Source organism: Myxocyprinus asiaticus, chromosome 6, assembly GCF_019703515.2.
Source record: "Myxocyprinus asiaticus isolate MX2 ecotype Aquarium Trade chromosome 6, UBuf_Myxa_2, whole genome shotgun sequence".
Taxonomy (NCBI): Eukaryota; Metazoa; Chordata; class Actinopteri; order Cypriniformes; family Catostomidae; genus Myxocyprinus; species Myxocyprinus asiaticus.
Window position 1 is genome coordinate 8,831,590 of NC_059349.1, and position 27,438 is coordinate 8,859,027.

The 27,438-nt window shown below is 37.0% G+C and overlaps 1 protein-coding gene across 4 annotated transcripts in view; it reads right to left on the reverse strand.

Moving 5' to 3' along the window:
- Positions 1 to 27,438, reverse strand: part of LOC127442508 (adhesion G protein-coupled receptor L2-like) — a 161,341-nt gene that overhangs the window by 50,745 nt on the left and 83,158 nt on the right. For all 4 annotated transcript variants that reach the window (XM_051700595.1, XM_051700598.1, XM_051700597.1 and 1 more), the window contains exons 6-9: positions 18,011 to 18,316; positions 14,923 to 15,026; positions 14,343 to 14,528; positions 2,859 to 3,042 (exon numbers count right to left, since the gene is read on the reverse strand). In XM_051700595.1, the coding sequence (XP_051556555.1) occupies positions 2,859 to 3,042; positions 14,343 to 14,528; positions 14,923 to 15,026; positions 18,011 to 18,316 (780 nt within the window). The remainder of the gene's footprint in view (positions 1 to 2,858; positions 3,043 to 14,342; positions 14,529 to 14,922; positions 15,027 to 18,010; positions 18,317 to 27,438) is intronic.

The following is a 27,438-nucleotide window of genomic DNA, read 5'->3' on the forward strand; positions in this document are numbered from 1 at the left end:
AGCTGAAAAGGAAAGTCAACTCAAGAGGCAGAGCAAGATATCACATTGTGATGAAAAATTATGAATATTTTCTTTTTCTTTGGAATAACATGCACTTAAATATGTACAATAAGACCAGGAATGTAAGATATAGTCTCCCATATTAAAAGAAAACAAATGACATAGGGAAACTAAATTGGTGGCCTTTCAGGTTTCATGGGAAAATTTCTGTCTAAGTACAGGTGTGTGCCGACTTTAGCCAGAACGTCATACCTTTTCTCTTTAATACAACAAATGCACTCTTGTTTAATATCCACCAGACTGAGCAGGGGCCAGGCAGTTACCGAGTCACACATTTCCTTAGTGTTTAGCATAACTTCAATAATGATCTCATAGATATCTTTATTGGAAAATATTAGCCGTCTATCCATCAATCCCACTGCTTTACTGCAAGCAATTCTGAGGAAAGACTAGCATTTGTATGGCCAGTATGAAAGGCAGATCTAAACAAACTAATCTCATTGTCTAGACTAGGACACAATGTATACATTTTCTCATGAAAAACTAAATTCCCTGAAGCTAGTGAACAGAAATTAAATTTTAAACAACGCATAACTTCCACATCATCAAACACCAAAAAACATTTAGAGGTGAAAGGTGTCTTAGTATCTAAACAACACATGAGCAGTTCCAGAAATATATCGGCTTTAAATTAGAACTGAAGCATCACTAATTATAGAAGTCAACTGCTGTCCATTCAGTGTAATATCTTTATTAATGCAATAATAGACTGGCATCATTTGACACCATTTATCACGACATTATTATAGAAGGACTTGAAAATCTTGCTGACTTTAGTGTGTAGCACATTCTTGATGGCACTTTACTGATCTTTACAATTTTGTTTTCAAAAGATCCAATCCGAGAATGCAAAAGTCAAGCATGGTGTTCCTCAGGGTTCTGTCTTAGGACCTTTTCCATTTTCACTGTACGCTCTACCACATTATTTACAATTCTTTGCTGATATTTTAGGGTAATGTATGCAGATTTTCAGCTTGTGGACTTTGTAAAGAATGTTAAAGCTAGGTTAGAAAACTAAGACAGGTGAATTGCTACATGTTGGCTGAAATTAATCTTATTTTCCGTGAAATCTTGCACAGCTGTCAAAGACTGACATTCAAGCATTTTCCTAAGCCCTGTTTTCTCCCCTGGCAAGTAGATTCTCATATCTGAGCTTATAGAAACCACAATCAGGGAATAATTTCTAGATTTAAGATCAAATCTGCCAGGAAAAGGCTCTTTTTGCTTTATTCTCATTCCATGGACTGACAGGGAAAGTTGTATCTGCAGAGATCATTGTAGGAGGACTGTATAAATGTGCCAGTCAAACCAGTGTTATTACACTCATTTCGTAAAATATAACTTTTTGATATACCAAGCTCAGAACTGTTTTGACCTACAGGCAAGTCAAAGTGCTCACAACCCCAATATGGAAGGAACATTTTTCAAAGTGACAGGGAATACCTTCATTCTTGGTTTGTTTGGTTATAATAACGCACCAGATGCAACTTGAACAATAAACTATTCAAGAAACCAGCAAAAACCTACCTTATCTGAGCATGTATTACGTATGAAGAGAGCCTCTTATGGAACAAATATGGTCAGATAAAATACATTTTACAACCCAAGAGCATCTACTGATTGAAAACATATTGTTACAGTTCCCCAGCTGTGGAGTGCTATGGAAAGCAGATACTCTCCCAGTATGCAAATCCAGTGTAAAAACATTCATGTTCAGTCAAGCATAGTTCAAATTCATACATGAACACAAGAATAATTATACTCAAAGGCTCAGAGCTAAACAGGGTAGATGAGACAGAGTTTTGCTCAAGTGAGATGCTAGAGCGAGGCTTCTATAGCGAGACCTGCTGAAGTTGCTCTGATGGTTTGTCTGATCAATTAATAATGTATCTCCCTCTACACTTTTCTTCCTTTTCCTATGAGCATCTGGTCCCAACTTGCAGTCCTTGCTCCAAATGCTAAACTGCTCCAGCCACATTTCAGAATAAAAAAAATGCATCCATTTCCAAAAACTTCTCACATCACAACCGCTCTCCTGAAATCCGTGCAACATGTCTGAGATACTGAGCAATTTACTGTTATAATTCCTTCAACATAGCAAAACGAAACCAGAAATATTGGGTGGATGCCACATTTAATTTGACACAAATGAAAAGAAGGCTGTGAGATTTACTGTCAGATCAATTGGTTGTACTGTTATGTACCTTGAAGTCGATCATTAAGCTAACAAAACAAATTCAGTGGATAAAAAGAAGTGTTGCGAAAATTAAATGTGACCTTAGACAGTTCAACCTATTGAATAGACTACATCTATTCCTCCCAACCTTCATTTGCGTCCAATTAAATATGCTGTCTTCTTGAAGGTTCTGGAAATCAATTTCATAACAGTCATTATTTTTTGCAATTCAAATTGCTGGTGCTAGTGCCAACTTTAAAGTTTAACTTTTGTAAACCAAAATCTCACAAAGAAGTTAAAATGTCATATAAAAGTGGCAATGCAAGCCTGGTGTTCATATACAAAAACCTACACAGTGTGTGGCCTTCAGAAAGTCTAATGTAAGGCTCTGTACTATATAAAATCTTTGGCAACTGTAGTGCCTTCTCCAAACTACAATAAATGTTGGACTCTCTCAGACAAACTGTGAAGGTTAACCTCACTTCATATTCCAGACACACTTGCCAATTCTAATTCCTTCCGATTAGGTTTTCATAAACAGCCATTACTCCTGGTACAGGTTGCTTAAACTAAAACCTCGTCAGATGTTTCTACTGTTGCCGGCTCAGATGAAATGACTCACTGATGTTCTCTGCTGGCACTCTGACGACGGCAGGCTCAATCAGGTTGTCTGCAAGGACAAAGGCTCCTTCCTCCAGGGTATCGAGTAACATGGTGGCGGCGTGTGTTTGCTCTGTGGAATTCATGTCCTCCCAGGATTTAAGAGCTTCTGGCCTCAGGAGGTTGTCAACTGTGTCCACAATGGCCTGTAACCATGGAAACAGGAGAAATGACAGTCAGTTGATATTTTTCCTCCCTTTCCCTGGAAGAAAGGACTCAGCACATCGAGCACACAGGGGATGACAGAAGCAAATGAGACTTGTGACAAGCAAAAACAACTATAATGGGAAATGCAACAGTTTTTGGATCTGTAAAAGAAGTGCAATCTGTGCAAAACATGTTGCTTGACTTCACGGCTCGACAGTAAATGTGTTGCGTGTATTTATATACCACCTTTGTCATTGGAGATCACCGGGATTTTAAAACAAACTTCAGGATTCCAATATAAAGTAATCCTGTACTATTCGTGTAATGTACTTATTTCCTTTACTGTTAATCTCGAAATTTAAAAACAAAATTACTGATGAAAATGTTCCTCAGTGTTTGTCAACGATAAATGAAGACGAAAAACACATCATTGTAATAATTAAATGAATAAACACTGATTATTTCCAAACTACTGTTCCTTTATAGTACCTTATTTTCTAAAGATCAATTATCTCAGATTACGATTTCCTTCCACACAGGCTGGACATAAAAGTCGACTTGGGTATTCAAGCATAAATTCAAATCCATTGCAGCTGCCCACTTCTTTGAAAAAGCAAATGCAACACAATGTACGATTGCCATATAAAATTTCCTCCGTGGATCAATAGAGAATACCTTCCTATCTGTAACAGGATCTATCCATAACACTGTCAAAAAAATCTTCCTGTAAAGTAAAAAGCGTTATCATTGTAGAAGCTGCTTGCAAAATACAGACAGAACTTCTCATTTGTATCCTAGATGATTCGTTTCATTTCCTAAGGCCCTGACCACGATTGAATTGAATTAAAGAATCCCAAGGCGACTACAACACAGCAGTGCTCTTGAGTGTAGAGAATGTTTTTAACCGTGTCAATCCACAGACCTTATCATGTAAGTGTTGTTGCCAGGAGAAGAAACCCTTTTATTTCGTATTTAAAAGTTTTGGGCCTCATTTATGAAACACAAGCAGAACAAATGTGTATTTAAATTGTTCCCAAAACCATTCCAATGTAAAATGTTGAGTTTATTTGTATAGGGACAGTACAAAAATACATAATTATGTAAAAAAAAAAAAAAAAAAAAAAATGCATTGCACATAGAGATTATAGCATTTGCTAATTTGCATCTCAAGTCCCTAGTAAAGCCTTTAAATATAAATAACAAACAATAAGAAAACAACATAAATAACACATGTTAAAAAATATAAAAATAAAAATAAAATAGACTACACTAAGAGTGAGTGCAGGTCAATGCAACAATTTACACAAGAATTATTTTGCCAACCATTACAAAAATTTGTTCTGGTTATATTTTACAACAAGGCCCTTTAATTTGTCAGTTCTCACAAAAGCTTCTCAAGAAATTGTTGTAAATTTAAAATGTTGAAACTTAAACTTAAAATGTACAGTATCTTTTAAAAATGTATAAATGATTGACATTTTATACTTAAACTATTTTTAAATTAGTTTAAAAAAATGTAAACATAAAATATTTAATTTATAATAACACATATAAAATATTCATTTTAATTTTTAAATTTTTAAAATGTAGTTTTAAAAACAAATGATTTAACATTTTAAACTTAATTTATAAAACCAATATTGTGTATATTGTCACATTCATTGTTGAATTCAAAATAATTTGAACTTCAAAAGTTTTTAATAATAATAAAAATATATCTTATAAACTTTTCAAAAAAACATTTAACTTAAGTTACTGTAGTATTAAAATAGGAATTTCCACTTAAAATTGACTTCCTTAAAACCATTTTAAACTTTTTTCAACAATTTCAACAAGTTACAACTTTCTTTAAAAAAAACTAAATTTGCTAATAATTTATGAAACCAGTCATGCATAAATTGTCACATATATATTGCTGAATCGAAAATTAGTACGTTTAAACATTTAAAATAAAAATAAAAAATAATAATATTGTAACCTAAAACAATTTTACCTTAAAACTAAGTTTTGACTTAATGTAATATTTAAATTGATATTTTTAAAATATTAAAAACTGCTTACTCTTCTCATAGATTAGTTGTCAGATTATGAGAATGAAAAAGTGAATACTTTGTTCCAGCATCAATCATTCAATTTAAATCTCACCACTTGAAAAAGGGTCGAGTTGACAGGAGTGATGGAGAAGTGTAGCAGTTTAGATTCTGGGATGATAATGCAAATGTCTCTGGTCGGGTCCCAGACAGGGTGACCCATGAACTGTCGAGTTTCTGAGAAGATCCTATTACCCCGGAGCCCTTGAGAGAGACACTTAACCCACGACTGCTCTGGCGAGACTGCCTTTGTAATTAGCGTACAGTAAGTCATTTCAGACTCAAAGCATCTGCTAAACCACAAGTAGAGTTGCTGCATTTTTCTTGTTCTGGGCGGCTTTTGATTGAGTACTGTGTGGGATTTCTGAAGTATGAGTGACCTGGTGGGCTGTAAGGATTCCTCTCAGACCTGTCACAATCCTGAAGTACGACCGCCCCATGAGCTGCCACCAATTACAAAGACTTCACCATTAATACGAGACTAAAATTAGTCTGGCCTCAACAGTGAGCCCTCTTTGTAGTTGAGTTTGTGGAGAATTTTCAAGGACGCAATTCCCTATGAATTAATAGTGCATGCTGACAGCGTTGTTTATTTGCACATGCTGTCTGCATTGTTTTAGAATTTGCGCATTTGAATATATTCCTGATAACACTCTTCTCCATCATTCTTGAAATACTTTCTGCCATGATTGAAAGAAAATGTACACAAAAAACAAAAAATTATGTTTACCTCCTCTTCGTGGGTGGTAATAACGTTAACTGTGACAGTCAAATAGCGCTAAGTTTTGTGAATAAGGTGCTATATACAGTTTATACTACATATAATAATACCGTTATGAAATACCACGTGCAAAAGTGAATTCGCCCCTCAGTCTCAAATATTATTGTGTGTTGGAAAACAGTGCTGGAAGCAAGTTTTCTTTCATTTTCATCTGCGGTGAAGGTCAAGGAACTCTCAATCAAACTAGTTTAATGCTTTTTGAAGATGAGGAAAACTAGTGCTTTATGCATTCTTAATTTTCAGCTTGTTTGTTGAATCTGAAGAGATTAAGAAGTAATTTAAATGCAGAGGCTTTGTGAAACAGAGATTTCTAATACATGCAAGGAATTTATAACACAAAAACAGCCTGCTCTGCCCATTATGTCTTAGCAGGCAAAAGAAAACTGCTTTACCAAATTAATAAATCTAAATAGTATCAGAGAGGCATAAAAGTGGGTTCATGTTATCACCACCCCCTTTCCAAATTTGTACCTTATAACATTAACAGTTACTATTTCATTATTTTTTTATTTAAAAATAAACCCACACAAGCGTCATGAATATTACAGTCTAAATCATATTACAGATCAATTAGCACCCAACCTGTTAGCTTTGAGGTCATTTTGACTAGTGCAAAATTATAGCAGATTTTCTTAAAGATTTTACCCATCAGACGTGCATGTCATGTCTCAGCTGTGGCATATACAAACTGACTATAAAGTATACATTTTATTATTGTGTGTTCCTTGGTAATCAAACCCTGTAACTAGAAAAATGTATTTTCAGTAAAGAAATTTCCTTGACTTTTCAGATTTTATTTATTTCTGTGACTTCTCCAGACCTGGAAAACACTGTAAAGTTGCGAAAGAAGAAAGTTACAGTAATGGGTATTAATAAGACATTTTAGAGACTAGACCATTGTTAAGAGTTTAAGGCACCATCTCAGAACCGCACAGATCAGAGAAGCCAGCCACGGGCCAATGAAAACTTTGAAAAAGAAACAGGCATTCATGCAGGATGTTCATTATGTTTATATGATGACAAAATCAGACGAGGAGCTCCACAAGTCTGATCTGTATGGGAGGAAAGCAAAAACATCAAGTCTCGTTTGTTTTATTAAAGCACCGTACAGCTCAAAGATTCTGTGGCCAAGAGGCAAAAGGTGGCTGGCTGTGATTGGCTGAGACAAACATCTGGTGGCTGGAATACAAAACAGAACATCTAACAGACAACATCTTACATCTTAAACATCCGACAGACTGTTTGATTGAACTCGAACAGTTCTGAAAATTATGGCATAAATATTCTAGGACTGAAAATGTGTTAGAAGGCTGTAATTCAAGCATAAGATGATTCAGTCACACTCACAGTATTGTTATTATATTATCAACATCAATTTACAGGAGTATAAAATATTACCAATATTACTAAACATTACCAAGCTGTATAAACACTTTAAATTACAGTATATATATATATATATATATACACATACACACACACACACACACACACACACACACACACCTACTTATTAATATGATTGTCTAATCAGCCAATCATGTGGAAGCATTGCAGTGCATAAAATCATTCAGATACGGGTTAGGAGCTTCAGTTAATGTTCACATCAGAATGGGGAAAAAGTGATTTCGACCATGGCATGATTGTTGGTGCCAGATGGGCTGGTTTGAATATTTCTATAACTGCTGATCTCCTGGGATATTCACGCACAACAGTTTCTAGAGTTTACTAAGAATGGTAAAACAAAAAACATCCAGTGAGCAGCAGTTCTGTGGATAGAAATGCCTTGTTGATGAGAGAGATCAACGGAGAATGGCCAGACTGGTTCGAGCTGACAGAAAGGCTACAGTAACTCAGATAACCACTCTGTACAATTGTGGTGAGCAGAATAGCATCTCAGAATGCACAACACATCGAAACTTGAGGTGGATGGGCTACAACAGTAGAATACCACATTGGGGACTTTATTCGGACTATAATGTTCCGAATAAAGTGCTCAGTGAGTATATGTGTGTATATATATATATATATATATATATATATATATATATATATATATATATATATATATATATATATATATGAAATAAAAGAAATGGTCCTTAGTTTTCTTTATACTCCCTTTTATTTAAAATATTAAATACAACCCCCACTAGATGGGCTTCGTGAGATTCACCCATTCACAGTATATTTATTTTTCATTAGCAGCTATTTACATTGTGTAAAAGAAGGTATTTCTTTTAGGATTCAGGGCAACAAAGGTCAACTTTTGAAAAGGGGGTGGTGAATTGCTGTACCCACTTTCTATGTCTTGTGTAAATATCTTATATATTTATACTACTATTCTTTTTACAGCTACAGCTTTGAATAAAATGTGAATGAAACATAATTAAGGACACTAAAAAAATCAGCAAATACATGAAATTGACCCCAGTGAACAGAACTGAGAAACATCTGCTATATAGAAAAGAAAAGAGTAGAAGGGAATAAACAGACACATGAAACGTTGAGATTACAGCAGGTGAGCGCAAAAGCTCTTTGATCACACCATCAGCTGACATGCCGGAGCAATTATGACTGCAGGAAGACAACAACACATACACTGAATGACAGCAGAGAGAGAAGAGAGCACAAGAGTATACTGCATCCCTACAAGGAAAGAGCAGAGGAAACGGAAGTGGAGACAGAGACAGGGAAAGAGTGTAATGGTGAGGAAGACAAGCATTGAGGAAGGTGAGAAATGAGGATGGGGAAAGCCACAAAAAAACAAAACTAAAATATGACAGAGGTAGAACTGCCTCAAAAGAGTGTCAGACGCCAGCAGACAGACCAGCAGGAAAACAAACAGATGGATTTACAGCCAGAAAGTGATAGATAGGCCTTTTCCACCGAAATGGTGCTGGGTCTTGTGCAGGAATGGGGTGCTTGACTGGTGTTCAGCCCGGAGAACTGAGAATTTATCTCAGAACCAGCCCGCTTTTATGCTGACTTGAGAACCAAACAATGGCATTAACACTTAATGTGAGATCTTTGTTTACGTGTCTTATTGGTCTTAAACACACATTTAAACATGCAAAGTAATTTTTAATTCCACATCTAAATTTATGATAAGATTTGATTTTGATGCAACTATCAAATGTTACAAATTAAATTCTTATCAATTTACACATATGATAATTGTAAATACTATTTTATTTGACATATGTTTACATCCAGAGTAATTTGTTTTATCATATTAATATTTACATTTATTTAAATATATAGCAACTAAGGCCACATCCAAACTAATCCCTTTTTCATTTGAAAACTCTGAAAAGCAGTGATGTTGGTAAATGGACAACGAAGTACGCAGTAACTGAGAGCATTTTTGAAACACGTTTTCTGTGAAGCAAAGCGGCGTTCTAGTATGGATGAGAGGCATTAACTAAATTTTTGTTTTTGTTTTCAAAACACTCTCCGTCCACACTGCCGTTTTCAAGGGTTTTTCAAGGGTTTTCCAAACGTTTCCTGTTCCCACTGAAATGTATGAAAGCCCCTAAATCCCCTTACTGCACATTCAAAAAAATCGCAGTTCCATGTACGGTCTGAAATGGAATTCCGAGTAAACTTCCCGTCGCCTTTCAAGGAATGCAATGTGAAGGTTGTACAACAGGGCTATTCAACTTCATAGACAAGTGGGCCAGATGGAAAAAAAAATCTCTGGGGCATGCGGGCCAAGCCAGAACATTTTGTTAACGAAAAGCTTCAGATACTGTGTTATAGTAGGTCTATAATTTTTCTTCATTATATCAATAAAATATCAAGAGAAAGATTTTCCAGCAGGGGAAAAAAATAAACTAAAAATGCTTTAAAATTGGTCCATAACTGAGAAAGTAAATCAGATTGATATTAAAATTTGTATTGAACAATAACAGTGACGTTTGTTATAGATGCAATAATATAAACTTTTGACTTTTCAAATCGAATGTTTTCTTGACCAAATAAATGAAAATAACTTTTTTGCTTCTCCGGACTCACGCTTGTCAGTTGTGCATGATTTTAGTTATTTAATCTTCTAATTTCATCAAAATTATGGATAATAATTATTTGTAACGCAACCTCTGAAAGCATCTAAAAGCGCGGCTTGAGCGACTTCTGTCCAACGCAAGATTACATAGAAAAAAAGTAAAAACAGCACAATCAGACACAAAACGTGTTTGGTGTGAACAGCCCCTAAGACAACAGACAACCTCAAGCGGGCCACTGAAAATATCAAACGGGCCGCCAGTTGAATAGGCCTGTTGTACAATGTAACATTTATCTTTAACAGCATTATCAAACGGAATATCAGGCACAACAACACCACTAAAACACGGGCCACATCTTGATTGTTTTAGGTTGAATGGATCACATGACCGCGTCACATGACAACAAATACGTCATCGTTTCCAGATATCTCAGTTTCCCCTGTTCACACTACAATGCGAAGACGGTGTTTTCAAACTTATCCACCTGGGAGACAGTTTTCCAAAAGCTCAGTCAAAAATGCCATCTCAGTGTGGACGGAAAGCCAAAACAGAGAAAAAGTTGCCTTTTCAAACGAAAACATATAAGTGTGGCCGTGGCCTGAGTTGCTGTTTTAAGAATGTTCCTAGTTGTGGACATTATACCGCCCTCTGGCCATTGACATTACCGGTTTCTAGTTCAGGACAAGCGGGTTTAATTGCCCAGAAATGCCTTTTTCGTGGTGGAAATACACAGAATGTTTCCAGATCGGGCACCAACTCCAGAACTTACACTGGCATCCTGTCGGTGGAAAAGGGGCAAGTGATAAGCTGCATGCAATAGAGCAGGTGAAGGGAATACTGGGATTGTGTCCGTATATACCTTCATATAGGCCCTGCAAGTCCTCTCTCTTTTTTGACGCTTTTTTGGTTAAAACACAAAGACGGAAGATTAGGAACAACATACACACAGAGAAAAAGAGGAAAAGAGAAATAGAACAAATAAGACCTGTGTGTGTCAACCATGTCCATATAGTCAAACCTAAGGTCATATAGCATAGCAAACAAAGATGCAGAGGACATCACAGACTACATCCAATACCCATGTTTAATTTAAACATCTTTTTGAACAAAATTTCCTTTCTGTATCTCCTGCTCCGAACCGAAATGTACTGACTGAGATTCATTCCAGAACAGCTCTATGGAGAAATCAGATTTTTTCACAGCATTTTTCCACCTGTTATTTTATGGCACTTTTGGGCCATGAGGTTTTGTTTTCCTGAATGATGCAATGATGCTGAAGACACTGTCACCTCGACTCTCTGAGCCAGCCCACCATTTATCACATGCTAAATCCAGAGGAAACCGTTAATGCTTTATATATATATATATATATATATATATATATATATATATATATATATATATATATATATATATATATATATATATATATATCATAACTCGGGGACCTAATTGAGTTATGTTTAAGTTTCAACTTTGTCCACAATTCCTTAGGATAGAGAAAACTAGACACAAATAAGAAAATGTTTTGATGTACAGTAAGAGTACAGAGCTATAAATTAATATGGATACTAGGGATGCACAGACACAAAATTTGTGTGCCGATACCGATATCTGATTATTTAGAACAACATCTATCGATACCAATATCTAATTATTTAGAACAATCAACCAACATCTATTGATACAGATATCCCATTATTTAGAACATCTGCTGATACAATATCTGATTATTCGGAACATCTGCCGATACCGATATCCGATTATTTTGAACAATCAACCAACATCTGCTGATATGATATGATTATTTAGAACATCTACTGATATCTGATTATTCAGAACATCTGCTGAAAAAATATCCGATTATTTAGAACAATCAAACAACATCTGCTGATATAATATCTAATTATTTAGAACATCTACCGATATCAGATTATTTTGAACAATCAACCAACATCTGCTTATACGATATCTGATTATTTAGAACAACGTCTGTTGTATTAATTGTTCTAAACAATCAGATATTGTTTTCAGCAGATGTTGGTTGATTGATCAAAATAATCAGATATCGGTATCGGCAGATGTTCTAAATAATTGGTTATCTGTTTCAGTGGATGTTGGTCAATTGTTCTTGGCAGATGTTGTTCTAAATAATCAGATATCGTATCAGCAGATACTGGTTGATCGGATTACCATATTATTTAGAACAATCTACCAACATCTGCAATACGATATATGATTTTCTCTGCCAATACCGATACCTTTTTTTATGCTACCTCGTTTTAAATCACTCATATATAGTTACACAACTTCGAAAGAAATCTAAATAATTAATTTATTATGTCTCTATATGTCTTCGATGTTTCAGAGTAACTGGCCTCACAAAAATTAAAGGTGGTATATGTAAGATTGAAAACAAGCGTTTGAAAATATTGGAGAGTTGTCTGCCCCGCCCCAGACTCGAAGCTCATGCGGGTTGCCAGAATATTGACATGCAAATTAGCCAACTCAGCATCTGCTTTAAAGGATTTCTGGGCTTTAAGCTGTCTCCATCTTCCAAAGGCATCTCCAATATTTATCCTTGTTTTACTACACCTCTGGTCATGGTGGTTTTTAGAAGGATGGGGAGGCTTTTTAGGTCGGGTAGAATCTGTTATCTCTGATCCAGTTTGTTTGCTGGCTTCCATGGCTGCAGCACGCAGTGTTGTTTGCCTGCAAACTTGTTCAAATGTGGCAACCCGCCGTTGTCGAAATACTATTGGTGAGTGGGCAGTGGGCGGGATCACACAGGCCAAAACATAAAAAGAAATTCCGGCCCGGAATGGAAACTTCAAAGTAGAATATACTGGCTGTAGCATTGCTATCGGAGAAGCCAGTTTTTCAACTTAGCACGTTTCCTCATTCTCTAATGACATATTATGGTCATTTTATGATTTAGTACAGTAAAAATATTACATATAGCACCTTTAACTCACATTAACATTGTTAACTTACATTAACTGAATTCTGAATGGTAAAGCTTGTCCCTTTTGGTTCTGTGTCAAGCTTTATTGTGGGTAATCAAATTAGTTGTGTTAAAAGGTTTAACGGAATTTCGAACCTCGTGAATTCTAGCAATACAAAGCTTACAAATTGTAACTGCTGTCTCTGTCATCCAATTCAAAGTAATTCCACACAAGACACATTTGTTTTCACACACAGCACGAGCTGAAGGCTAATTGTCTGACATCTTTTTCCAACCCCTTTCCACCCATCGGTGCATCTCTAGTAAATACTATAGCTCAGATCAGAGTTTCCTGAGAAATACTGAAATCTCTGACTTTTGATGGCATACTGGTATCTTGGCAAATCTAAGCACAGTTTGAGACATTGCTGAGATGTCTTCTGAAACACATGTGGAGAAACATCTGAGAAACAGAAGACTTAAGCAAACATCCCTACTTGCTCTCATTGCTGTCAAGAAGAAACAACTGAGATATTAAATAGATCTTTTTAGTGATTTTTCTTTCCTACATAACAACATTCCTGAAGGCACTTGCTTTGCTTCTCCCATTTGTATGTGTCTAGCCATTAATGCAGGACATGTAAACTGGGCTGCACCGATCCTGTAATTACAGAGAGGTGAGCTGGAATTTAAATGGGTTGGATCCCAAGCCCAGGAGAGCACGCAATTTATGCTGAGACACACAGAATTCCCACTTGCTTTAAAAAATTAAGGATTTCAAAGCATGTTGTATTGGGGAACAAAAAGTCCAAAATGTGGGTAGGACACACACTTTTAGTGTCAGAAGACAAATATTTCTCTGGAAGTTTTGCAATGACAGATAAATTAGCCTTGGGAATTACCAGGGCATATGGCATTAGGAAATGCATAAAATTGCTGGCATATAAGCCTCAGTAATACCATAAGGGCTTGTGAGAATAGGATGGCAATTTCAACTAACAGTAGAGACTGGTGTTCCCATTCTCATCAACTTTGTAAGAGTTTAAGTGTCCGTTCACTGACCGTCTGATTTCAATCTGATTGAAAGTTGTCTTTACAAGGTATCACGTTGATAAAATGAGCACCTGAGGAAGAAACACTAAATGGCATGTAAGAACAAACAAAAATGCGGTTGGTCAATCAAGTCTTTTCCTGTCTAAGTGGGCGGTTCTTGGCCAAAATAAGCTGCAATGTGGGCCAGACTTTATGCTGCAAGTCTTTGATAACTACATTTGAAAATCATTCAGACAAATATCTCCCAGACGCCAAACCAGGACTGATTAAGTTGTTTGCCAATTTTGTTGTTTTCATACCTTAAAAACTCTAACTTTACATCAAAGCAAGATCCAATCAAGTGACCTCATTAAACAAAAGCAATATGATGCACATGAAAAAAATATAACTCTCGTGTAGTATGTGGGATGGGTGTGTACTGTACCTTGTTAAAGCTGCGTCCTGCTGAATCTTTCTCGCTAGGTTTTAGCTCTTGCAGTTGTGCATCAAGTATATCCACCAGCTGCTCCATTAGTCGAACAGATGAACTCACGTCCCCCGCATATACGGGGCCCTGAGTGTGACGCGCCAGCTCATTAGCCAGATTTGCAGCGTTTTCTCCACTCCTGATCTGAAATTGGTTTTGAAGAGAACAAGTGAATATGCAGAAAAAGTACATTATAGTGCATCCTTGTTGTCTTCAATGGCAAATTGTAGAGGTGGTAAGCCATTGCTTTACTGTGTTTGCGCGTGTGTGCAGTGCGTGTGTGTGCAAGTTTTATTTAACATACTTTGCCATAACAATCTACATGGGTATTATATTTGCAACCCTACTTTCTAGAAATTGATAATGCCCATAAAAAAACTTGTCCGTCAAAGATAAATCTGAGTTTAAATAGGCCCAAGTCATGTGGAAAGCTTTTAATGCTATTCTCGTAATAAACTCGAAACTGAAAAATTTAAATGAGATTGGAAACACTGAAGCCTGTCTTGGCAGCGTACGTCAAAGTCAGTTGTAGAATTACCTTCTGCGCCACCTGTGTCACCCAGTGAGAAGTGCAATTACTGAGATCAGGACCCTTCGGATTCCAGATCCCCTCAACAGACGTGCAGAGAAATGAAGCGATGCCTGGTGAACAACACACACACACACAGAAGACATGTGTTCGACACTGATTTTAGGTCAGCACCACTTCGGAGGTCCTCATCTTGGTAATTATCACATCAAAAAAAAAAAAAAAATCATTTTGAGATAACTTTATTTGAAAGTTAATTAGTACTACATCTGCTGGCATTTGTGATAACAAACAAAAAAAGTGTACTGTGGAACAATTTCTATATGAAAAGTATGGTATACATAAAGAGGAAATGAACTGATTTGAACAAATAAATAAAATCAGATAAATGATGTTCATTCATTATGGAATGTAAATGTTGCCACACTTTAAAAATGAATAAGTCAGTAAATTAGACATCACCACGTGGATACCATTCAAATAAGTAACGCCAGATGCCTTATTTTAGTGATGGCCAGGATAGACTAGTCTAGTCTATCCAGTTTTTTTCTTTTTTATTTTAGCTTTAATATTTATTTTAAGAGTTGCTTTAAAGGGGATAAATTCACACACAGAACTTCTCAGGTTCTCTACCTGATAATTTGGGTCTCTAAGACAATTACTGACTTCAAATCACTTGCTGTTCCCATTATTATACATAATCCAAAGGTCTACATTTTTTGTGGACTATAATAGTTTTGTGCTAAAGGGTAATAGCTAGTTATGCTGAATGTCTGTAAAGTACAATACTGAAAAACTATGCAGTATGTGCTATTTCTGTTGACAGTTACACATCTCGCTGTGTTTTTCAGTGTCTTGTGTCATGAACATTGTTTTTAAGACACTGTATGAAGTTAAAAAGTTAATTCTTTAAAGATGTGTCTTAAAAACGTGTTCCATTCCATTCTGTTGTGCTCTGTCTAATTGTTTTGGAACAGCTTCCTGTGTGAACGCCTTGTGTCCTAAGAAATGTGTCCGATCGTGGTCTGATGGACGCACATTTTTCAGGGCTTCCTTAAAGAGATAGTTCACCAAAACATGAAAATTCTCTCATCATTTACTTACCCTCATGCCATCCCAGATGTATAAGACTTTCAATCTTCTGCAGAACACAAACAAAGATTTTTAGATGAATATTTCAGCTTCATACAATGCAAGTGAATAGTGAAACTCCAAAAATCACATAAAGGCAGCATAAAAGAAATCTATACAACTCAAGTGGTTTAATCTGTCTTCTGAAGCAATGAAATCACTTTGGGTGAGAAACAGATAAATATTTAAATCCTTTTTTTCCCTATAAATCTCCACTTTCACTTTCAGAATATAAAAGTAAAAGTGGAGATTTATAATGAAAAAGGACTTAAATATTGATTTGTTTCTCAACCACACCTATCATATCACTTCTGAAGATATGGATTTAACCACTGGAGTCATTTGGATTACTTTTATGCTGCCTTTATGTGATTTTAGAGCTTCAAATTCTGGTCACATTTACTTGTATTGTATGGACCTACTGAGCTGAAATATTCTTATAAAAATCTTTGTGTTCTGCAGAAAAAATAAAGTCATACTCATCTGGGATGGCATAAAAGTGAGTAAATGATGAGCGAATTTTCATTTTTTGGTGCACTGTCCCTTTAAGGAAGCACTGAAAATCTGGGTCCACGATCAGACACATTTCTTACGACACAGGGTGTTGACACAGGTTTGGGTGAACTATCTCTTTTAAGACTAGCCGACTATTCGTTTAGAAAACTCAATGGTGATTTTAATATGTATTTTTTGCTAGTGCTGTCAATATTAATATGTTAACGCATGCAGTTAATTAACTGTTTCAAGCTGTTAACCCAAGTTTGACAATTTCATTGTGCTTCAACTTCAACCACACACCCTCTCTCCAAAACCCAGCCCTTCAATGTCATGTCAGCAAACCTGAACCCACAAAATGACTGACAAGTAGAAAGTGTTTCTGATAAAAAAAGCACAAGTTAGCCACCTGACTCTCTTTGCTGTTTAAAGAGTCATGTGCTGTCACACAGACAGCTGTAATTTCTCACCCATTTCAGTGAAATCTGTTAGTAGGGATATTTTACGTATGGTATTTCATAAAATTATCGCTTACACAGAACGTGTTCAGATAGACATAGCGCAACAGAATGGAACAAAACCCAGGTATCTCGACACATTTTTAAAAGTTTAACTGTTTTTAACTTGACATAGGCATGAGATGCTGAAAAACAGCAAGATGCATTATAACGGACAAAGATGTCCGTCTAGTGCATTTTTACTTATTAAACAATTAAAAACAGGGACGAATGACTCAATAACACATCCTGTGTGAACAGCCCTTTTTTTTTCTCCCCAATTTGGAATGCCCAACGCTCAATGCACTCTAAGTATTGGCGTAACGACTCGCCTCAATCCAGGTGGCGGAGGACGAATCTCAGTTGCCTCCATGTCTGAGACGTCAATCCGCGCATCTTATCACGTGGCTAGTTGAACGCGTTACCACGGAGATATAGCGCGTGTGGAGGCTTCACACTATTCTCTGCAGCATCCACGCACAACTCACCACGCACCCCACCGAGAGTGAGAACCACATTATAGCGACCACATGGAGGTTACCCCATGTGACTCTACCCTCCCTTGCAACCGGGCCAATTTGGTTGCTTAGGGGACCTGGTTGGGGTCACTCAGCATGCCCTAGATTTGAACTCGCGACTCCAGGGGTGGTAGTCAGAGTCTTTACTCGCTGAGCTACCCAGGCCCCCTGTGTGAACAGCCCTTTAAGAGCACTGTTGCAGAACTCATCTTTTGGTGTCTTTTCCAAGAAATTGCAGAACCCAGTAATTACACACATTATTTTATTTCCTTAAAAAAGAACTGAATGCGTTAACTAATTAAATATTTTACTTGATGGACAGTTTATTTTTGCACACCCATACCTAATACCACCAATACTGCTGGAGATAAAGGTGTCAACTTTTTACTCATGGCAAAATTAAGCTGTCCGGCAATTACAAACATAATTCAATTAGCTGTTTTTCAACAGACATACCTCGAGTTCCTTTGGGACATGGTCGCTCCACCGTTGCTCCTCTGTGAGTTTGTGGCCAGGATATTCCTCTCCGGTCCGTGGTGTCACAGAAGAGTTTGCTGGAGGGTTGGAGGCTGACAGCGGTGGGCTCTGCAGTCTCGGGGTGATCCACTGCTGTGTCTGAGGCTCCTCTGCCCTGCTTGGGGTTTGACGTGGTGGGTATGTTCATCGGGGGTCTGTGGACAGTGGTGGTAGTGGTGGTCATGACAGGAGGTGTTGTTCTTCTCATTTGCACCGTTGACGTGACATCATCCGAGATAGTCGACACTGTAAGAACAGAAGTGAGTTTCATAAGTAGTGTCTTAGGATGGACAGAAAAGACAAGAAAACGTAGCAGATCTTTAACTGTCACTTAAGTCATCAAATTCACTTGCATGGTCATTTAAGAAAAACAGAGTAGAGTAAAACTGAATTTCACAACTTTTTATTCTTCATGCTTAATCTTTTAAATTAAAGGGATAATTCACCCAAAAATGAAAATTCTTTCATCATTTACTCCCAGATGTGTGACTTTTTTTTTTTTTAGCTGGACACAAACAAAGATTTTTAGAAGAATATTTCAGCTCAGTAGGTCAATATAATGCAAGTAAATGGTGACCAGACCTTTGAAGCTCCAAAAAGCACATAAAGGCACCATATAAGTAATCCAAATGACTTCAGTGGTTAAATCTATATCTTCTGAAGCGATATGATAGGTGTGGGTGAGAAACAGATCAATATTTAAGTCCTTTGTACTATAAATCTTCAATTTCAATTTCACATTCTGAAAGTAAAAGTGAAAGTGGAGATTTAAAGTACAAATGGATTTAAATATTGATCTGTTACCCACCCAAAGTGATTGCATCACTTCAGGAGACAGATTAAACCACTGGAGTCATTTGGATTTACTTTTATGCTGCATTTATATGCTTTTTGGAGCTTTAAAGGTTTGCTCACCATTCATTTGCATTGTGTGAACCTACAGAGCTGATATATTCTTCTAAAAAGCTTCATTTGTGTTAAAGCATTTTTCCCTAGACTGTGGGATAAATAGCCTGATATTTCCCCCTGGCACATATACATCCACTATTAAAATGTAATTTTTCAGAGTCCAGTAAATGTGCTGATTCAGCGCAAACTCAGATTCAGAATCAGATTCGACATCAGTATTCCACTCAAAGACATCCCATTTTAATGACAAATGCGAATTAAACATCTGACAAACGCCTGTACTCTGTTTTACGTCATCTGCTGAGCTCAAATCCTGAAGGACGTTGGAGTAATCAGTGGATTCAGAGCTTCACTCTCTACTGTAATCTACGAGCAGCGTTAGTGATGGAATGGAACGGGAAGTGACATTGCTGTATCTAGCTATCATTCTATGCGGCGCAATGAGGACATGAGACCAGATTAAATGTCATCCGGGACCACCTGCCAGCATTGTGGTTTTTACCCGGTTCATCTTTGTGAAAATATATGAGGCCACTCAAATGTGATAAAACTGGAAAAATGCTTGCATTGCAGTAATGATAAGATGATACAGCCCTGCGGTTATGCAGGACATGTGTGTGTTTTTCATCTTAATGTAGGTTGACTATACACTGTAATTTTAACCACAGCAAAAAGAATACAATTACAGCACAAAAAAGTAATAGCAAATCTGTAACACATGATATGCAGCTACCAATATAATGAGAAACAAAACAACAACTAGGCCTAGATTTTACATTTTCTGAAGTAAATTTGAGTGGTTGTTGCCAGTGTAAAATCGGCATATGGCTCGGGTTCCTCACTTAGTGAAAGTCTATGGGATTGTTTTGCCCATTTTATTAACCGCCAGGCGAATGTCTTCTTATTGATATGATGTTGGCTATCATTCATGCGCGAAACTCAAGCAAGATGCAGAAACAGTTACATCCCAAAATGTAATACTTTTAAGGGATTTAGGGATTTATTCACAACACTAACCATCAAGAAAAAGTCCTGATCATATTTTGCTCCAAAACCCAAGAACCCAATAAGAAACTATATTTTATAATAAGCCTATTTTAGGGCCATTAAGATTTTTTACATTGTGACATTATTTTCATAAGCTATATTTACTAATAGGCATATTTACCCCCCAATTATCGTTACACTTTTGCAACCATCCATTTGTTTTTCTATGTAAACTGCGCTAGACGAACGTCTTAGTTTAGCTTTTTTTGTTTATTCAGCGTCATGTGCAGGAGCGCTGTTTTTAGATACTGTGTCTAATTAAAAAGAACTTCAAAAAGCATTTTGAGACACCTGCTTTCTGTTAAAATACATTTGTTGCTCTGTGTCTAGCCTTTTTAGCGCAAGAATGCGATCGATCTGAAGTCATCGTCAGTGCTTGGCACACATCCAAAATTCGAATGCACAGTTTTTAGCATTCGAATGTGCATTATTTTCTTAAATTCGAAGAATATTGCAATTTCGCATTTTAATTTGACAGCCCTACTTTACATGATTTGCCTTCTACATTGATATTCCCTACTTTTATTTGAACTTTTTTGAGAAATGCCCATCCTGGTTTGGAAACGCCTACTCAAAAAATCTAAATCAATAGAGAAAGTTTAATTAAATAAATAAAGAAAAAACAGCTTTATTGCACATTCATAGCTTGGGTACTGACAAAATAAAACAACACTTTTTTTCCCTTCCTCTTGAGCATCAGCAAATATTGCCATATTTATGCTATACTTGTTTATTTTCTTCAAATTGATTTCAGAGTTTAAAAGGAAAGTCAAATAAGTGCACTTAAATGCACTGAGCCGTTTGGGTAATGTGCAAAGCTGTGAATGGTGTTGTGGGCTGGCTGTTGGCAGTTAAGGTCAGCTGAGGCTTTTTCATGAGTGCTCCTGTGGATGAAACAAGCCGAATTTTTTGCAGGGGGTGGATATGTCGCTAGAGAATGCACCTGGCACAGGTGCAATATCACAAATCTGACATCCCATCATCACATTCAGATCCAATAAATCAACGGTTACTCATACAAACACACACTGGGCCAGCCTCCAAACCACCAATCTGGAATATCTCTGGTTTTATTTCTCCATTTAGCTAAATCAGTTCATTACGATCCAGATCTCTCCTGAATGTCCCAGTCCAAAAACACCCGCCAAGGTGCTTTAAACATGAAGATAAATGGTGAGCCAGGAACTCTACTTTAAGTGCGCTGTCACGAGGGCTAACACAAAGGGACTAGCTTTTCCAACTGTGGGACCGTGACACACTATTTGCTGTCTTTTTGAGTTACCAGACACACTAATTAGATGAGTCCACAAGTCAATTCATTTGTTGACCATTCAGTCACACTCTTCTTTACGATTCGTCACCACAATACACCTAGCACAAACATGGGCTGAATTTTGATTTGACTAGTTAGCATTAGGATTTAAGTGTCCCAAATCGTAGTACATTAATATTAGCATGTCAAAATTCCAGAAAAACTGGCATACTGGCCTACTTCATTCTCAGATGTACAAAATGCCATCACCAGCACACTAAATTTGGGATTCTCAAACTAAGTTTAAGTTAGCCGAGGGTCATTATTAGCAAGCAAACAACCAAAACTCAACCAGTCAGTTGTCTTAGTAATTTCAAATAGTTTGTTTGTTTGTTCATCACACAAATTCAGTCACTCAATTATTTGATTCATCACTGTCTCCAACGTACGCCTAGAGCTAACGCAGTACCAATTCACATACTATACATTTTATGTAGTATGCCAGATCAGGATTAATGCATTTAAAATCATAGTACATCAAAAGTACTGGTCGACCAATATGGGCTTTTCGATGCCCGATACCGATAGCTAGAGAGCAGGACAGCCGATGACCGATATAAATGCCAATAAACATAATACAATTTAACAACAGCAAATCAGATGTGCACAAAATGTATTTGTGAATACAACACTTATTTAATGCAATATTTACTAAAATTTTCATAAACTTGAAAAGAAAAAACACTGTTAGCCTAGCCGATATATCGACCTATCACTAATCAAAAGTATGTGAAAAGTGAATGGTACATTTCAAGTGGCTTATTAAAGTATGCATCAGTGTATGATTTTTTGGCATAGAGTATATTGGCCCCAACAACTTGCGGTTTGGAAGGATTGGTTAACAGCTGTTCCCTGATGTGGTATTAACATGCAATTCTGTGATGTTGTAAGTCCTAAAATTGTCATTCTGGCTTCCATCAAGCTCAATCGTAACACTTTACCATTATCAGCACAGTAAAGTAAAAGGGGAATTGTTTTTCCAATTAATCGATTCTTAAAATCACAATATCGATCTTTTACTCTATGCCATGGATGCTCAATACATAGATTGCAATCAACCACTAACTGCTCTTGGCTGGCTAACTTTAGTAGCTTTAAATGTATTAATGATCATACAGTGAAGACCAGCCATTTAAGTAGCTTTGTTCCAATTCATGACTCTTGTTTCTTTGTTCTTACTTTAATAATGACTGTTTACTTGTCTTGAATACTTAAATGATTACTTAAAAACACTGTTTACTCAAATTGGACTCAAAACGAAAACTCATGGAATGCCATTCAATTCTTAAACCTCTCAGGGCGGCGAATGTATTCTCGTCGTGTCCACTCAAACACTCCACTTTAGCCGCAAAGCCGCAGTGGAAAAAGAGAGAGTGGACAAGCTAGAGTGAAAATTAATACAGAGATAAACGGCTTTTCAATGGCCGAGCCTGCCTCGCCGCTTTATTTTGACATCTCCTGACTCGTGCCTCTACAATTTGCTTTTGATTGTGCCAGGCAATTTCACCGGCTGGCAGGAGGAGGAATCGCAGGGCATCGTCCATCAGTGCTCTCAGGAAAAGGAGTCAGTGAAATCACCCTCGGCAGAGAAATCACAACGCAAGGACGTATAGCTTATCAAAGGCAAGACCACTCAGCAGCCCGTGATGATTAAGAATAACATGAGCCCAAGGGTGAAGAGCAATGTTGGGTGGTCTGCTTAGAAATGGGATTTCGAGAGGAAAAGTGTTGAGAATGCTAATGAACGAAATTAGCCTGTCACATAATTGACATTGTGTTGTGCTTCTGATCACTCTGAAAGCATTCCTGCTGGGCTTGTTTAGCTGGTTGGCCAGCTGGCCCCAAGACTGATCCCTCTAAAACAGGCAAACCAGACCAGCCTGGGAGACCATAAGATCAGCAAACCATCTTTGGCTGGTTAAAGCTGGTTTTCCCAACAGAGATTAAAGACCCTATGAAATCAAACGTGGCCTATAGAGTGCAACAGTGGCCGCCCCATATTTCAGCTGTCTTGGTTATGGAAGTATTTTTCCCATTCATTTTTTTCCCCTCATAGGGATTTCATATAATTCATAAAAGAGCCATTAAGCAAACCAACCAGCTCAGATGTGAACATTACAAACTTTGATTTGAAGCAAAAAAAGAATCTGAAAATCAGACAAAAAGACAAAGGTACAAGACTTAGCGCCTTTAATGAGGGAATGAACTACAGTCCCAAGAAGAACTGCGAATGATGTAAAAAAAATAAATAAACTACTACTCTTAATATTAACTAATATATTAACTGTTACTTTAAGGTTGTTGAATATAACCATAGAGACAATATATTTAAATAGTATTGCAAAATATTCAGATATATACAAAAATATAAGTAGTTTGAGGGTGTTGGGAGACCACCTCGATTGCGTCATTCACGGTGTGTCATGGTAGAGGGCGGTTGCTGCAGAGCTCTTTTGGTGGGCTTGGTTCACCATGATTATCCGACTGGTTGATCTTTCTATTCAGTATGCGTGGATAATGTAGTTCTTCACCAAGAATTATGCTATCAGATGTGATTTTTTTGATGAAGTTGAAATAACATACCCTTACAAAAATCTTGAGTTCTGACAAATTGGCCTCAAACTTACTAAAAACTTGCCGCAAATTTGCCACTCATTATTTTCACATGCAAATGAGCTTTGCAACAAACTCTTCATTGTTGCTTAAGGTTTGCTGCAGGTTCACCATTACCGGTGAAGAACTGCAAACTTCTGGCAAACATTTGCGGCGAATCGAAAGCTCATTTGCATGTGAAAATAATGAGTGGGAAATTGGCGGGAAGATTGGAGCAAGTTTGAGGCCAGTTTTCATAACTCTAGATTTGTTTTGTAAGGGATACTGATGGCTTCAGCAGAAGCATATACCATCAAATAACAACCTAGAATTATAATATATCTGTCTTTAAAGGTTTATAAATTAACTAAAAATCATTCCGTCAAACGAGATTTGTTTGTGCTATTGTTGCTTTTAGTCTATGTCTGTAGATTTGAAGTCATCTATATGCTAGTGTACTCCAAAATGAAAATTACTAAATTAGCTTTTAGCACATATACACATTTAAAATGTACAGTCTTAGTGCATTTTTAAGGAAAATGGCCCAAAAAATATTGATGACTCATCTTACACTGAGGGACGTATTGAGATTTTTTTCCAATCATAAATCAGTCACTACCACTACTACCTGCAACAAACTAGCAAGTATAAAATCATGGTTCATGGCTGTAACATAAACTAAAGGCTACTGGATATTAAGATATGCCCCACTCCACCTTTAAAACACCCAACAAAATACTTGCGAAACAGTGTTTCTTTCTTTCAGCTTCAAAAATCTCTTCACTCGGAAACATGCAGGAGTTGCCAAATGTAAATGTGGGGTTTATCCAAAGTTTCCTCCAGCTGGAGTTCTCCACTGGCTGTCATTTGGAGGCGGGTTTAATACACGCTGACTGTGTCACAACATAATAATACTGTTGGTTCAGCATGTGTGCCTGAAGTCTGGGGAACCACATTATAATGCCATTTCTTTGGTTCTTCCAAGATCTCTCAAGTGTATTTTACTCACACAACATTTTTTGACATCAAAATGGAACAAAAAGACCAACAAAACCTCTGTAGACCCCCAAGGGAAAACCCTGGCTGTAGATGAACATGACTCTGGGCCAGAATAACAAATTGGGTTTGGATTTTCTGAATTTGTCTTTTCCCACTATATACAACTATGTTCTCATGCATTGCACACTCAGCACTCAAAACTCAATAATTTCTTTAAAGATCCCTTTTAGACCATCATTTGGTTGTGCATGCAGGTCCTATCAATCGTCAGGGGAAAATTCATCAGTAGGTTTTCAGCTGCACTATCGATTAAATGACTGAATATCTATTGCCGTTGTTGACTGGGAGTCAACTTCAGTGACATCTCCAGCGGTAATCGATGTGTGATTGAGACAGATGTGCACTCTTTCAGGTCATCTGAGGAAACGGCCACCTTCACAGATCGCCACTTTTCTAAACTGGATTTGCCTCAATGACATCATCACATTCATTAATGATTGCAGATGTTAAACAATTCCCTCAGCAAATTCTATCACCACCTTAAGACACAAACAAAAAAGAAAAAAGATGATTGTACGGCTTAGATGTTACATTAACAGATATCTGATTTACACTAGGTTTTGTCTCAGCAAAATGTTTTGATTGCATTCAACTTCAAATTCTAATTATGTTGCCTCCTTTTTCTTCCGCCAGGTGAAAATCTAAGTCTGATCGTTTAGAAAAGTAATAACACATCACTCTTCAACAAGCCACATTATTCGTGGTAACATTCATTCATTGTCTGTAGCCCAAACTGTTTGTTTAAATCCCTTACCCATCGTATGTGCAACAGAAGTAGTGATGCTTGCCTTAGCATAGACTAATTAAACTTTAAACTTTCTTCTTTCAGACTGTATAATCAGAAATATATAGTTAACAAAGTTGTTAACCTGCCTGTTGTGCATGCACCATCTGAAAGACTAGCAATCTCATTGTGCAATTGAACCATTGCTCCATACACTGCTGCTCTGTGCAGTGTGAACAGAAACACCTGTTCTGCAGAATGTCTTGAGATTTAAAGCCTTAGACACCACTAAACACATGGGCATTACATTTCCACTAATCACCGATGACTAACAGGTGTCAAACGCTCCATTACCAACCAGCAGCATTACCAGATTGACTGGTGTGTCGCCATGACGCAGCTCTAAAAGAGCCACAGGTAGATAAAAAGCTGATGGATCGCTGCCAGAGAAAGCATGCTAAAGACTGCGGAGAGGCAAAATGTGGCTTATTAACTGTGGGATTGACACTGCCTTAAGGAAAACAGTGCGTATATGAGGCAGGCAGGGAAAACAGAGGCAACATTAAGGAGGCGGGAGGAAACGTGAATGAGAGTACAAGACTCAACAATAACGAAATTTCTGCTGGCCCAATCAGGCCAGTAGTTCAGATTTTTACTTGCCCTGTCAATATTTTCATGGACCTGGCAACAAAATTTGTTAGATGTACATTTTTTGCAACATATCTATCATATATTTTGCTGCAAAAAACAAATGCTTTATATCAGTTTTGGTCCGTGGACTTTTGCGTCGATTAATTTTTCTTTTTTTAACCCAAAAATGAAAAACTAATTTTTTTTTTTCCTTTATTGGTTGTAATACTGATTAATAAAATAAGCAGATACAAACTCATTTCCTGTTGACCATTTCATTTTCTATTTAAAAAGGAATAAAGAGATTGGGGGAAAAGGCTAATTTCTTTTTTTCCTTCAGTGTTTAAAAATTTGTTTACGGATTGAATATTTGATATGCACATGTGAGCGGCACTGAAACGGCCCTTTCATCTGATTGGTCAGCTTGCCCCGTCGTCTGTAGCCTACTGCCTTAATCCCATCAGCCAGAATTAGAGATGGGATCGCTCTGCAAATTTGTCACAGTTTTCATTAAATATTGTCCCGAACCACCACTACATGTAAACTATGCATGCCATATGTATTAGAATATTGCTGCTTGGCACATCATGGTGTTGTTGCGAGATGTCGCCTCTAATCGACGATGCGTGAGAGATCACAAGCCACATCACTTGACCATATGCTGACTGGGAGTTGTTCTATTATATATTATTTTTATTTTGAATAACATTGTATGATTTTGTAGTGACTGTAGTGCCGCGTCCCATTGTTAAATGTAATTTAAAAAAGTTGCGTCACATTGTATAAAAGCTCCACAAGTTAATATGAGTTAACACAAGTTTATTTTTGACATTTAATAATACATTTACTAAATGTTGATCCAGGCTGAGGCAATTACGTCAGCAGCACACTCTATCAGCAATCTACGGATTGCAGAAATTAACATTGCACTTATGGAGATAGATGTCCCAATAACAGGGACAGTCCTGATTTTACACGCCATGTCCCACGTCCTGACGGACTTACAGTCAGGACGCCTTGTGTCCGAATCTTAGCTATTAGAATTTTATGTCCACTCCAATCCATGTTCATGATGTCTAAACATTAATTTAGCAT